The 14949-nt window shown below is 40.3% G+C and overlaps 1 protein-coding gene across 1 annotated transcript in view; it reads right to left on the reverse strand.

The window, feature by feature from the left end:
• The window catches only part of HCN1 (hyperpolarization activated cyclic nucleotide gated potassium channel 1), a 381204-nt gene extending 372236 nt beyond the window's left edge, over positions 1-8968 (reverse strand). The window contains exon 1 of the mRNA XM_007470736.1: positions 8543-8968. Coding sequence (XP_007470798.1) covers positions 8543-8949 — 407 coding nt within the window. The 5' untranslated portion in view covers positions 8950-8968. The remainder of the gene's footprint in view (positions 1-8542) is intronic.
• Positions 8969-14949: the final 5981 nt, after the last annotated feature.

The raw sequence follows: 14949 nt of genomic DNA on the forward strand, positions 1-14949 counted from the left end.
GAAAAGGGAACCCTCTTGCACTGTTGGTGGGAATGTAAATTGATACAGCCACTATGGAGAACAGTATGGAGGTTCCTTAAAAAACTAAAAATAGAACTACCATACGACCCAGCAATCCCACTACTGGGCATATACCCTGAGAAAACCATAATTCAAAAAGAGTCATGTACCACAATGTTCATTGCAGCTCTATTTACAATAGCCAGGACATGGAAGCAACCTAAGTGTCCATCGACAGATGAATGGATAAAGAAGATGTGGCACATATATACAATGGAATATTATTCAGCCATAAAAAGAAATGAAATTGAGTTATTTGTAGTGAGGTGGATGGACCTAGAGTCTGTCCTACAGAGTGAAGTAAGTCAGAAAGAGAAAAACAAATACCGTATGATAACACATGTATATGAAATCTAAAAAAAAAAACATTATGAAGAACCTAGGGGAAGGACAGGAATAAAGATGCAGACGTAGAGAATGGACTTGAGGACACGGGGAGGGGGAAAGGTAAGCTGAGACGATGTGAGAGAGTGGCATGGACATATATACACTACCAAATGTAAAACATACCTAGTGGGAAGCAGCAGCCACATAGCACAGGGAGATCAGCTCGGTGCTTTGTGACCACCTAGAGGGGTGCGATAGGGAGGGTGGGAGGGAGACGCAAGAGGGAGAAGATATGGGGATATATGTGTATGTATAGCTGATTCACTATTTTATACAGCAGAAATCAACACACCATTGTAAAGCAATTATACTCCAATAAAGATGTTAAAGAAAAAAGAGTTCTGTACTCACTAAGGAGACCCTTACTTAATCCTCCTAGTTTCAGCCTGGCTTTCCTGGAAACTATCTCTTAACTGCTCCCTTCATTTCCTGAACACTTCTGCAGTTCAATGGTGAAGGATTGTATAAGTAGAATAATTTCTCCATTAGCTTTCTTTTCCAAAATGTTTTATTTTCCAAAATGTTTTTGAGATCCCTTGTTCTCTGCTTTCTCCTCTTTCTTCTAGTTGTCTATGTATTTTTGTGTTTTTTTCACATTATTTTGGGATGGTTTCGGGAGGGAGGAAGAATAAATGATCAGGTCTAACATACTGTTTTCCCACAGGTGTGGAGAATTATTTATATCAGCAGCCTCGTTTCTTTTTAGGTAAAAGAGTTGGAGTGACAGAATGAAGATTCCAAAGAGCTGAACTCCTGGCCCAGTTCTTACTATCTATCTATGTCACCAGGTTTATGCTGCTTAACCTCCCTGCAGTTTCATTTAGTCCTCTGTATATTGGGCAGGAAAATGTAATAGTTGGGACATGTACTTGCAGGTGGCAACAGGAGGGGATGCCAAGTATTGCTGTAAGGGAAGAAACAGCTTTCTTTATCTGGATTTATTAATGTAAAGAATAAATGTGGCACACTCTGGTTGGAGACTAATTCTTTGCCCATTCATTCAGTAATATTTTTTAAAAGTCTGTTATGTTGACCCAGAAATTTCACTTCTAAGATAAATGAAAATACACCTCTGCACAAAAAATATATAACAGTGTTCATACCAGCAGTATTCATAAAACCAAAAGCTAAAAATAATCCGGATATCCATCAACTGATGAATGGATAAAATTTGGTATATCCATATCAAAACAAAGTACTGAAACATGCTGCAACACGGACGAAACTTGAAAACATTATGCTAAGGGAAAGAAGCCAATAACAAAAGGTTACATATTGTATGATTCCACTGATATGAAATTTCCAGAATAAAAAAAGAATTCTATAGAGGCAGAAAGTAGATTAGTGGTTGGACAGAGCTGTGAGGGGAGGAAGGGAAGGAGAAAGACAAAAGTGAGAGCTAATTGGTATGGAGTTCCTTCTTAGAGTGATAACATTTTCTAAAATGGATTGTGGTAATGGTTGCACAACTCTGTGAGCATACCAGAAAGCAATCATTCCCTTTAAATGAGTGAACCGTAATGGTAGGTAAATAATATCTCAAAAAAACTGTAAAAAAAATAAAGCATCTGAGAGAGCTTAGCAGGAAAAAAAAGTCTATTATGTGCATTTTTATGGCATTAGGAATATAAAATTGAATAATACTGATGAGGTTGTGAGCTTGAATTCTAGTGGAGGGACATACATAAAATATAAATTTTGATGAAACAAGGCCCAGAGAGAAAATAAAATGGGGGGGGGGGTGGAGGTGAAGGTGATCACAATGATTAAACTGAAATCCAGATGACAAGGAGAAACTAGTTATGATGCAGAATGACAAAAAGTGCCAGGAGAATTTCAGGCAGTGGGGTTAAATGTCACATCAAAGTCTCTGTGGCAGGAGAGAACTTTAGCTGGTTCTAGGAGCTGAAAATTTACCCTGGTGGCTGACGACAGGGAGGAAGCGAGTGGTGTGACGAGGTTGCCCAGATAGGTTGAAATTATGCAAGGTCCTGTAGCTGATGTAAGGTTTGTCAGATGTATTCAAGAGTAATGGGAAGGCCTCAAAGGACTGTAAGCAGCGCGATAACATCATTAGACACTGGATAACAGGACATGACATAAGATCACTCTTACCACTCTATATACTCTATGATGAATAGAATGGAGACAATTTTGGCTTTCCATCCTAAAACTGCCTGTGAATATCTAAACAGGAACATCAGCACTGGTGAATCCACGTCACTTATAATTTTAAGATGTGTCTCAATTGATAGCAGTATTAATTGGTAAAATCAACAGGTACAGAATATAATGAAGAAAAGTCATGCACAAAGATGTTTGCTGCAGCACTGTTTACAATACTGAAATACTGGAAACAAACCTGAACATATAAAATTTGTAAACAGTTGCTAACTGTGTATGTAATTAGCCTTACTTCTTTAGAGTTATAAATAACATCTTGAAAATAAAAACAGGTCTATGTAAATAAGATTGCTAAATTGTAAATCTGAGGCATGCATAATTTTGCTACCTTGCTTTAACTGAGTGGTCAGTTATTAGGTGAAACGGTTGAAGAATATTACGAGGAAATTAATGAATAAACTTGAAAAGGGTCACAAAATCAATTTTTTTTTTTTTTTTTTTTTTTTTTTTTGCGGTACGTGGGCCTCTCACTGTTGTGGCCTCTCCCGTTGCGGAGCACAGGCTCCGGACGCGCAGGCTCAGCGGCCGTGGCTCACGGGCCCAGCCACTCCACGGCATGTGGGATCTTCCCGGAACAGGGCACGAACTCGCGTCCCCTGCAGGAGGACTCTCAACCACTGCGCCACCAGGGAAGTCCCACAAAATCAATTTTTATCACTCAAACTTGGGTGAAGTGTGTCAGATAAATGAGCATTTATCAGATGTCCCTTGTATACAGATGTCCCTTGAACAGTTTCTCTGTCTCACGCGTGCGCGCACACACACACACAATTATTTTTACAAGAAAATGTAAGTGAAAATAGTTTTTTATCCTAGTGTATGCAGACTTTTTCTTCATTACCACCGCCTCTCGTCCTGAAATATATGGCGTCAGCCTAATTCATAGTTTGCTACTTCTTTGCCCAACATGATAAAATGAAAATTTGTCACAGACCCTGAACATGTTCAGTACTCTTGCTGCAGTGCTGATGGTCTGCCATAATTTGTATGATACTTGCAAGAAACTCTATTGGAAAGTCTTCATCCTAAACCCAATTTTTGTCTCCAAGTAAGGGAGCGAATTGTCTGCTAAACATAAGAATTACACTCAGGATAGCAAAATGCTCACATCAGGATCACAGATATATTTTGCTTGCCTCATACTCACTCGGGGACACAGGTTCATTGAGTGGAATAATGCAGAATTACAAATACTATTTAAATTGTTTTCTGGTGTTGGTGTTATTTTGAGTTCTGGTTTTCGATCAAGCAGATATAGTTTAACTAGATTCTGTTAAATGACCCTATGATAACAATGGTAAGTAATATATGGTTCCAATGCATTTGAAACTCTTTCATTATTATTCACCATGCAAGTTCATAAATACAAGCCCACATAATTAAATATGAATTGGTAAAAGTGCTTCTGCCCAATGACTCAATTTACACCATGTCCCCAAAAGTAGGTTTAAAGGCAAAGCTGCTCAGAAAAAAAATGGAAAATATCTTGTAATATTTTAATAGCATGATCACTATATCTATTAACTGCAATTAAATAATGAAATATTTAATAAAATTTAAAGTTTTATAGCTTACATGTATTCTAAGAAAAAGTAACTGAATAAATTCATACCTCCGAATCTTTCAAATAGCTTCACTTTAATTGGGCCTAACAGTTGCTAGAGCCACTAAGAAGAACTTAATTGAATTTATAAGATATAAAAAGGTTCACCTAACAGGAAAAAAAGTAAATTCTTATGGTCAATTTTGGCTGTGTTGATATGGAAAGCAAATAAAATGAGCATTGCTGGGAGAATACAGTGTATTCAGCACAAAGATAACATAGCAGTAGGCTAATTAGTCCTTAAACCCCAGAAGGTTGAACTGCTTTCTCAGCAGAAGCTCCTAGAAACAAGTGTTCTCTCTCTCTGTTATGTGGAGGAAGCTTCCCTTCACTAATGAACACGTCAGTAATCTCTGACATCAGCACAGTTGTAGATGCAACATGAGGCAGAGACGGAAGCCCAGATATGGCAGAATCTTCAGGAGGTGACTCCCATCTCTAGAGTCCTTGTGTACTTACGGCACAATAAGCTTTCCACAGTTATTCACACTAATTGATGAAAAGCAGTGGAAGAAATAATGAGTCAAGATATGAAATCTCCTCCCTTACCAGAGGCAAGAGGTTTGCTGGCAATATACATGGAAGTACTTATGTAAGCATGACCCAACAAAATAATGTCAGAATCTCTGAAATGACAAATAATCTGTTGATAAATTCTGCTAAGGTAAATTACTCACGTAATAACAAACATCCACAAAAGTCCTCTAGCTATTCTTTCAATGTACTTGAATAGTTATATCATAGTTATATCATAACTATGGATTGGCTATGAAAGCACAATGCTTGACCAGTGTCACTTTTTTATTTAATGAATGAAAGGTAAAGTTTTAACTAATAAATATAAAATCACTGTTAGTAATCTCAAAATCATATTTAACCTTCAAATTAAATATTTGTGTGTGTGCGTGTTGTTCACATGAAACTCAGTAAGACTGAGACCATGTCCTCACCACACAAAAATCAGTGTAATCTTATTTTTTAAGTAACTATATTTTCCCTAGTTTGGGTGATTATATACCATGGTATAAACAAAAACATACAATTTTCTTTTACTGAATTCTCTAGCTCCCCCCACCAGCTATTTCCAACAGTATTGATGGTGTGTGACGCCTCTTTAGTCCCTGAAGGTTTCTAACATCATCCTCCCCTGAGAAGGAAGGGAAATACAGGGCCTCTGCCCTACTTATACCGGAGGTAGGAGAAAACTACCCTCCAGACACAGCAATAGCACTCTTGGGCCCAGGCGGGTGAGAGCAGCACGGAGCTAGCTCTCTGGGAGTCTCAGTGGGAGCACAGCCCTGCTGCCTGAGGGAAGGAGAAAGGAGCCTGACTTAGAAATCAATCATCCTGAGAAGGGACTAGACCGCTAGCCACAGCATTAAAGTCCTGACATGCCCTGGAGTGGAGGGCTCATGCTACACTCAGCAGTGTGGGGCTGACCAAAGAGCTGCCTGCAAAACTTCCCTGGCCCTGCAAAGGCTTAGGATAGTGAAGGAAAAAGCCCTGGGTATCTTTAATTTCTGGTATCTCCCCCGTTCTCCATGGAAATGTATTCTTAAGTGTCACTTTTTCAGCCACTAGATGATTACTGAGCTTAAGTTTGGCATTTGTATGAAACATAGCAAAGCACTTCCCTTAAAGTGTCTTCATCAGGGAAGGGTCTGAGGTGAAAAGATCATGACTATAACATTTCTGTTGTGTGGGTGATTACTCCCATATGGCTTTTCCTTTAGGAAAAAAAAAATACTGCCAGAATTGTCTTTCTTATTTTTGCTTTTTTCATTACGTTATCCTGACATGTTATAGATTTTGAGAAATCTTATATTGGTATTGAGATCATGTAAAGACATCAATGAAATAATAATAAGACTTAAACATATGCAAGCAAGTATTTATATTTCTTCCTTAGTTTGTTGTTTTAGAAAATCAGTGTATATAGTACTTATGAGTTTTTAAATCTATTTTTTTCAGATTCCTTCCAGTTTAAAACCTAAATCATAGTAGCTGTTTAATTTATGTCTATCATTTCCTTTTTCCAATTATGCAAGGGAAAATCAAATATTCCAAACTGTTCCACAGCAGGGTTTGTTTAGGGTATTAGTGCACTCTTTAATCATCTCTCATTTCTTTAAAATGCATGATAAAATTGAACCATCAGCTGATTTCAATTTCTTCCTTTGTTTAGTAACAATTTTTTTTGTTTTAAAGAGATATTTTGTCTCATATGATTCATTTGGGAAAATGTGGAGAATCTTTAATTTCATGAATTTCATTCATTCAAAAGATTTTGGCACAGTATGCCGATTCCTGAAAGGTGGCCCCATGGTTTTTATGTAGTAACTGATGAAAGTTTTATTATTTGATATAGTCTACCATTTTGAAAAAGTGTAGTCTCTTTTCACACTGTTCAAGAAATAAAAGTCTCATAAGTAACCATTTAATTGAGTGTGAAATTAAATAAACAAAGTTTAGCATTTTATTTGCATGTAAATATTGAACTACATATATTTCTGGAAAGCTATGCTTACTTTTCTAATTAAGGCTGAAGGCTGTTTCCATGTAAAGTTTTTTCATGAAAAAATTATAATATGGGTTGCAATATATTTCCATTGAAGACTGAGGTACAGATAGTGTTCTACATTTTATTTCAATCTTTAAAATTCTAAAGAACATGAAAATCTTATATACCTTAGAACAGGGTCATCCATAAGTTTGTTTCTATAAGTATCTAGTGGAGGAAATATGTTTGATTATTTAGTAGATCCTTTTCATATGAACATTTTTTCTGTCAAACTCTTAATTCTCCATAGACTATAAATGTTGTTTGGTTTTATAAGTCCTCCTTTGGACTTTGCTATGTGGTTTTGCAAGTAAGAACCTTACACATTCCACACTTCCTAAAATCCATTCACCCTATTCATAAATAATAGTGGCTACTTATTTCTGAGAATATATGTTGTGTATATATATCTCAGAGAAGGTGAAGACAGTTGCTCCAAGGCTTTGTGTGGCAGGAGTATGGGTTTTCCATAGCTAATGTCATTCAGAACTGTGGACAGCTCCCATTAAGGCGTGGAGTTGAAGGCAATGTCCCTTAGCTTCTAAACATAACTCAAAGTAATGCTTCTTTTTATTGCTACATTCGTCGGCTGTTTAACAGCCGCCTATTAAAACTTCTTAGTTTGTGCACACACTCTTTTTCTTCTTTTTCCTTTCCGAACGATTTCAGCAATAAATGGATAGACAGATGTCACCCAGAGTTTTAATTTTGGGTTTTTTGTGGGTTTTTTTAAAAATTAAAAGCCCAGCCTTCTTCCGGCGCTAATATAACGTGACAGCAGGGTGTTCGCGCACTAATAGGATCTACTTCACGACCTTCATTTGATAATCTCTAAACATGCTTATAACCGAATGAATACTTGGGCGACAAATAAGATCAGGAAATGTCTTAATTTTAATTCGCTGAAGCAGAGTTTCCTTGACAGCTGACAGCTCTCCTGCCCTTGTTCCCGAGTTGGGAAACGGGAAAGAAATTTCTGAAATAGATTAGTAGCCAAGGTCAAGAAAGGGTGTCCCTCTGTTTCAGGAAGGGGGCTCTGGAAACGCCCCCTGTCTCCGTTTCGGGAACTCGAGGCTTCCTGTCACGCTCCTGCCCCACCTGGCAGCGCCAGCTCCACTGAAATCTCAAGTCAGGGACTCTCCAAGCGCAAATTACCCATCCTCAGCCTGCCAGCCACTATCCTGAAGCAAGGCACTGAGGATACCCAGCGACTATAAGCGTTTGAGAAACAGACTCATAACACTCCCCACAGGCGAGAGAGGCTGGACCGGCTGGGACCTGTGCGTCACTGTCTCCGGTCGCCCCATCCTCTCCTCAAACCCAGGGGAGGGACCCACTTCTTGGGGGAGTAGCGCGAGGGAGGGTGGCACCCCCAAGACGACTTTCTGGCCACTTTCTTACACTCTCATCTCCGAAGGGAAAGTTTCCCTGCACAACTTAGCATCCTCCCGTCCGGGGGTCACCGTGGCCTTCTTCCCTGATCTGGCCCCAAAGTTCCCGAGGCAAAGCAGGAGAACCTCCCCGGGGTGCCCGGGCAACAGGAACACATCAGACAACCTCCTCCTGGGTGGAAACTAGTTGTGGAAGAGTCGAGCCTGTCGCCCGAGTGCAAGCCTCCGGCGGCGCCGCCCGCCGCCAGCCCGGCACCCCCTCCCCGCGAGTCCCAGTGCGCCCCCTCCCAAGAGCGGGCAAGCGCGTTTAAGGGCGCGCCCGGAAGGGAGGGTGGGGTGGCGACAGGGAGTCCTCACCTGAAATCGCTGTAAGGGTGGATTATCCAGAAGCCTGCAGTTTTAACCCTTTCCTGCTCCTTCTCCACCGCCTTCTGGCTCCCAAACATGCGGAGGGAGAATTTGTTGACCCCGGGCTGCAGCATGGAGGTGAACTGCCGCTGCATGAAGCCGTACTGCCGCCGGGGCCCCTCGGCGTCCTCGAAGCCTCCGGCCGGCTCCTCGCCGCCGCCGCCGCCGCCGTCCACCTTGAAGCACACGGAATTGCCCTGCTCCTTCCCGCCGGCCCCGCTGCCCCCCGGCGGGGTGCCCAGGCGCTTCTCGGCCGCGGCAGGCCCCGCGCCCGTCGCGGGCGCCTTGGTGGGAAAGACGCTGTTGCCATCGTCCCGGCTGTTGGACGACGAGTTGGGCTTGCCGCCTCCTTCCATGCCCGGGGGACGCGGCCGGCGACGGCGCGGGCTCCAGACTCGCCGGCCGCCCAGCGCCGGGGACACGAAGCGGAGGGGGCAGGGGCCCGATCCGGCGGCCGCCGAGCCCGGCTGCCCGTCGCGGCGGCGGCGGCGGCGGCGGCGGCGGCGGCTTCTGCTTCCCGCCCGCGCCGCTGCTCGCTGCGCGCTTGGCTCCCGCCGCCGCCGCTGCCCTCAGTGGCTGCGCTCCCCGCTCCGGCGCGCCAGGTGCTGAGGCTGAGGCTGCCCGAGCGAGGCGAGGCTCCGCTCAGCCCTCGCGCGCCAGCGCCTCCCGGCGGCTGCCCTCTGCTGGCTGGAAAGGGAGTCTCCCCTCCCGCACGCCGCACGCTCTCCCTCCACTCTTGCTCCACTTCTGCCCAGCGTGACATTGAACTCAGGAGCCCTCGAGACATTTATTCGCACGTGTTGTGAGAGACTCGGTGTATGTTTGCATGAAAAAGGAGAGAGAGTCAGAAAGAGAGGGAGAAAGACTGAGCCAGCGGATGTATGTTTATCCAAAAGAAACAAACATCCTTGAACTCATTGAGACCTTGTCACATTGAATGCCTGTTTGAATGATGTTACAGATCAGGAAAGGGAGAGAGGGCTGGCTCTGCGTGCAGAAAATTCAGCGTACAGCTAGGTGTACATAAGAAAGTAAGATTTGACAATGCATGATAAATTTAATGAGTGGAAGTGAACTTGTGTGTGTGTGTGTGTGTGTGTGTGTGTGTGCAGTTGAAGGAGAGAGGCAGACAGGGAAAAGAGACTACATTCTGTGTAACCCAGGGTAATCAGTTGCTTGGGGCTTTTCAGATGAAGCTCTGCACCTAGGGACCGACAGCTGACCTCATTACACTTATCCTTGTTTATTCTCTCCGAGCTTGTTCATTACGCAGAAGATGGGATTTCTTTCTTCCCAGGGCCACTCACATCAATACGCAGGTCTTCCAGCGGCCAATACTGAAAGAAAAGTGTGTTAGGGAAACCTCACCAGAGCTGACCTAACTTTTCATGTTATGTAATCAATAAAACACACTAAGAGGCATGTATGTTGGGCAGTGTTCACCTATGCCTCACCAGGAAGCCAAGATGTCTTAGAATCTAGGCAGAATGTAATCAAATTTCAGACGGGGGAAAGTATTCTCAAGTGACACTTACAGCATGCTGCTGATGCTGAAGAAAGCCTTCTGAGATTCTTCTTATTCCCTCTGTGTCTCCCAAACCCAGTGGATCAGCTAAAGGAAGCAAGATGTTCTGCCAAACTCACCAGTCCCTCAGCAGGGCAGCCCCAAGTCTGAAGAGCTTCAGGACTCCCAAATGTCCCAAAACATCTGTTCCAGATACAAGCATTGCCTTCCTGCCAGCAGACTCTTTAAAGGAATTCCTGCCCTGCCAAGAGTCCCTGATGTCATGGGTCCTGTTGACTACAGCCACATTTCAGGGGGAGAGGAGTGGGCACTTTGGGGAGGGAATCTGTGACAAGCTGGCGACCAATGGCCTAGCACGAAAAAATGAGTGGAGTGAATCAAAGTGCTTTCCTGAAAAGCTGAATGGGGATGAAGCCAATTGAGAATAGGAGAGGCAGGGATAAAGACAGAGGAAGACAACTAGAGGCCCCCATGAGGGCTTAACAGGGGCTGAGAATGGAGGCAGAGAACCGAGAAAAAAGAAGAGAGAAGCAGAAACTAGAAGCCTTTAGGCCTAGCTGTGCTCTAATTCTGTAAGATTCCCCTTTCCATTCTACTTACCATAGTCTATACTAAGTCTCTTTGTTCAGTGAGCTCCAGCCTGACTCAGACACCATATGTTTTCAGCTAATCAAAAACCAGAACCTTAAGAAATAAGCATAGGTGGCCAAATTTCAATGGTAAGAAATAAGGAAAATAGGAACAATATAGTGCTGCGATCTATCAAAGTAGGGACTTTGGAAATCCAAGAGGTCAGGTGAGGATACCAGGTGCTGAGGGAAGAAGGAAGCCAAGGGGATAGATAAAAACCAACACTGCCTAAAGCACAGTTCTTCCTAAGAAAGGCTGGATTACTCAGGCAGCTTCTCTTTATTAGACTAAAGATGTTCCCTACTTTTCTCCCATTCTGCAGGCTTCTCCAATCCCTCTATTTTCAGTCATGAGTGTGACAATGTATATTTTAGCATAAATTTTAAATTTTATAATAATTTAAAAATATACCATCAAAAATGTTATGCTAACTGAGTTTAAGTCACTTTCTGTTTTCTTCAAGACAATCCTTCTATTTGTTCTTTTTCAACTTAATCATGATCAGGCAGTTATTTTTGTCAGAATTTTTTGTTTCAACGTCTGTACTAAACTAATATGACAGAATTACTGAAAACCAAATTTTCAAAATAGAACAAAGAAATGTTTAAACAGGGTCACAAACCATTCATTGGTTGTTCCAGGTATAGCTTTTAGGCCATTTTTCATTCTTAAATTCTCAAAACAATATATTGTTTTTTTAAAATTTGGAGAATATGTATATTATACCCGTTTATTAACTTAAAGTTGCCAGCAAAAGAAAAAGTCAAGTTTCTTCACTTTCCTTTCAGACTGTTGATTTAAAGTCATTTAGAACGTGGACTTACATTAAAAGCTTCCTTATAAAAAGAGAGAAGTTACAAGAAGATTAGAATAGAGTGAAAGCTATAAAAGAATGAAAATAATGAGTGACAGACAAGGTAGACAGAATTAGCAAATGTGTTTTAGAATGTGACCCAATAGTGAAACAACTTCTGTGGCTAGCACAAATTTCTTTCATTGTTTAGTTGTTCTATTCTATTTCTGAATTCACTGAATGAATTAGAGAAGTTTTTGACCAAGGAAGAAATTAGGGACTGATTATTCGCTCAGAGTGAAATTGAGGAGATAAGGGCAAGTTAGGGTTTGCACCTGTTTATCTTCCTACTCTCCAGCCCCAGACCTAAATTTTACTTTCCTATTTTCACTTCCTCCTCTCATTATCCTATCCCTCCTCTAACTGCTCCAGACACATATGTATCATATCCAGAATAGGCCTGAATTTTGAGGATAACCTCTCCTCAGCTTGTTTCCATGTCTGTTCATTGATAAACCATCTCAGGCTGAAATCCATAGAGCTAAATTAGAGTGTTTTCTTTTTTTTTAAGTCGTCTTAGAAGTAGGACTACCATCATGTTTCATTCTATGTCATTAGATGCTCATGGTGTCAAAGTGCCTTGTATTTCAAAGGAATTTGATTTCTGAGGTCTCATCAGAGAATATCAATTATGAATTCATTTCATGAGAATGTCCCATTAGTAGTTCTAATGAGTGTTGTGCAGTACATACAAGGATCATGCATCTTTTTAAATGTTCTCCGTTTCCTTTAATATTCTGCTTAAAATCAAATTGCAGGCAGCAGCAGCAGATTAATATGAAACTAAAATAAAATCTCCATGCAGCAGACGCAAGCACATGTGAAATGAGACCAAGAAAAGATAGATGGGCAACTTGAAGTTTGACAGCTTATTGGAAAATTCTTAGTGAAATTTAAAGGTTTAAGGGGTAAAACATTTCAGTCCCTGTACTAGGATAGAGGAATATGTTAAATACACATTTCACATGTAAGGAAATAAAGTCAGATCTGTCTCTGTTGAAGAAGGCAATGGCTTACCACTGCAGTGAAAAGAACAGCTGACGAAAGGCAATCTCACAGCGTCTCTGTCTCGTGCACAGGCAAACTTGAGTGTCTATTTGGAAAGCAACCGCCAATATCATGCTTAATGTGAAACACTAGTGCTATTAAAGTCAGAACAAGACACTCAAACTCAGCATGTCTGCAATATATAGTATTTTCAGTTGATAATATTGCCTCCCTGGAAAACCAAAAGAATCAGCTGCATTACCATCACAATTAATAATAGGATTTAGAATAACAGAAATTAGAAAGTTCATACAAAGTAAACATGGAAAATTCATTGAAGGTGAAAGGATGGAAAAATATAGTCCATGCAATAGTAACCAAATGAGAGGAGAGCTGGCTATATTAATATCAGACAAGATAGACTTTAAATCAAAAAGTTATGAGACAAAGAAGGACATTATATATTAATGTATAATACAGCAAAAAGACATAACAATTATAAACGTTTACACAGCTAATGACAGACCATCAATATATATGAAGCAAAAACTGACAATTGGAGAAGTGGACAGTTCTACAATAATAGTTGGGGACTTCCAAACTCTACTCTCAACAATGGACAGAACAACTAGAAGATAAGTAAGGAAGCAGAGGACTTAACAAAATAAACCAACTAGATCTAATAGACACATACAGAACATTCCCTACAGCAACAGCATACGCATTCTTCTCAAGTGCACAGGGGACATTTTCCAGGATAAACCATATGTTAGCCCACAAATTAAGCCTCAATAGATTTTAAAAGATAGACATCATACATAGTATCTTCTCTGACCACAACGGGAAGAAGTTAAAAATCAATAACAGAAATAAAACTGGAAAATTCACAAATTTGTGGAAATGAAACAGCACACTCTTAAACAACCAATGGATCAAAGAAGAAATCACAAAAGAAGTTAGAAAATAGTTAAGATGAATGGAAACAAAAACACAGCATATCAAAACATATGGGACATGATGAAAGCAGTGCAAAGGGGGAAACTTATAGCCATAAATGCTTACATTAGAAAATAAGAGATATCTCAAATCAACAACCTAACTTTACAAAGTAAGGAACTAGAAAAAGGAGAACTAAACTCAAGTTATCAGAAGGAAGGGAATAATAAAGATTAGAGCAAAGATGAATGAAATAGAGAATAGAAAATAATAGAGAATATTAATGAAATTAAAAGTTAGTTCTTTGAAAAGATCAACAAAACTGACTAACATTTAACTAGATGGACTATGAAAAAAAGAGAGAAGATTTAAATTACTAAAATAAATTGAAATGGGGACATGACTACCGATTCTCCAGACATAAAGAGGATTATACGAGAGTACTAAGAGTAATTGTACGCTAACAAATTGGATAACCTAAGTGAAATGGACAAATTCTTAGAAACCCAAAACCTACCAGGACTAAATCATGAAGAAATAGGAAATGTGAATAGACCTATAACTAGTAAGAAAATTGAATCAGTAATAAAAATTTTTAAAAATCTCCTACCCCCAAAAGAAAAGCCCTGGACCTGATGGCTTCACTTTGGTGAATTCTACCAAACATTTAAAGAACAACAAATGCCAGTACTTAAACTTTTCAAAAAAGTTGAAGATTACAGAACACTTTTTAACTCATTCCATGAGACTAGCCCAACCCTGATACCCAAACCAGACAAATAAACTACAAGTAAAGAAAACTATATACCAATATCCCTATGAACACTGATACAAAAGTCCTCAACAAAATAATAGCAAACCAAATTCAGCAGCATTTTAAAAGAATTGTACACTGATCAAGTGGGATTTATTCCTGAATGAATATTTCAACATAAGAAAACCATTCAATGTAATACACCACAGTAACAGAATAAAGGAAACAAACTCACATGGTGATTTCAATTGATGAAGAAGCATTTGACAAAATCCAATGCTCTTTCATGATTAAAAACCTTGAACAAACCAGGATGGAAGGAAACCACCTCAACATAATAAAAACTATATATGAAAAACCCATAGCAAACATTGTATCAATGGGGAAAGATGGAAAGTTTTTCCTCCAAGATCAAGAACGAGATAAGGATGCTTGCTTTCACCACTTTTATTTAACATAGTACTTGAGGTTTGTTTTGTTTCTTTGGATAATTTTTTGGCTATTAATTCATTTTATATATCACTAAGCATTTCACGGCTATAGGGATGATCACAGCTCATTATAAATACTGATTTGTATCTTTTATCCTAGAGTGTGAGCAATATTAGTTCTATAGCTTCTAATGAAAACCCCAGCTTACTCAGTCCTGGGCCCTGTGCAATGTGCTTTGC

Source organism: Lipotes vexillifer, unplaced genomic scaffold (genome assembly GCF_000442215.2).
Source record: "Lipotes vexillifer unplaced genomic scaffold, Lipotes_vexillifer_v1.1 scaffold96, whole genome shotgun sequence".
Classification (NCBI taxonomy): Eukaryota; Metazoa; Chordata; class Mammalia; order Artiodactyla; family Lipotidae; genus Lipotes; species Lipotes vexillifer.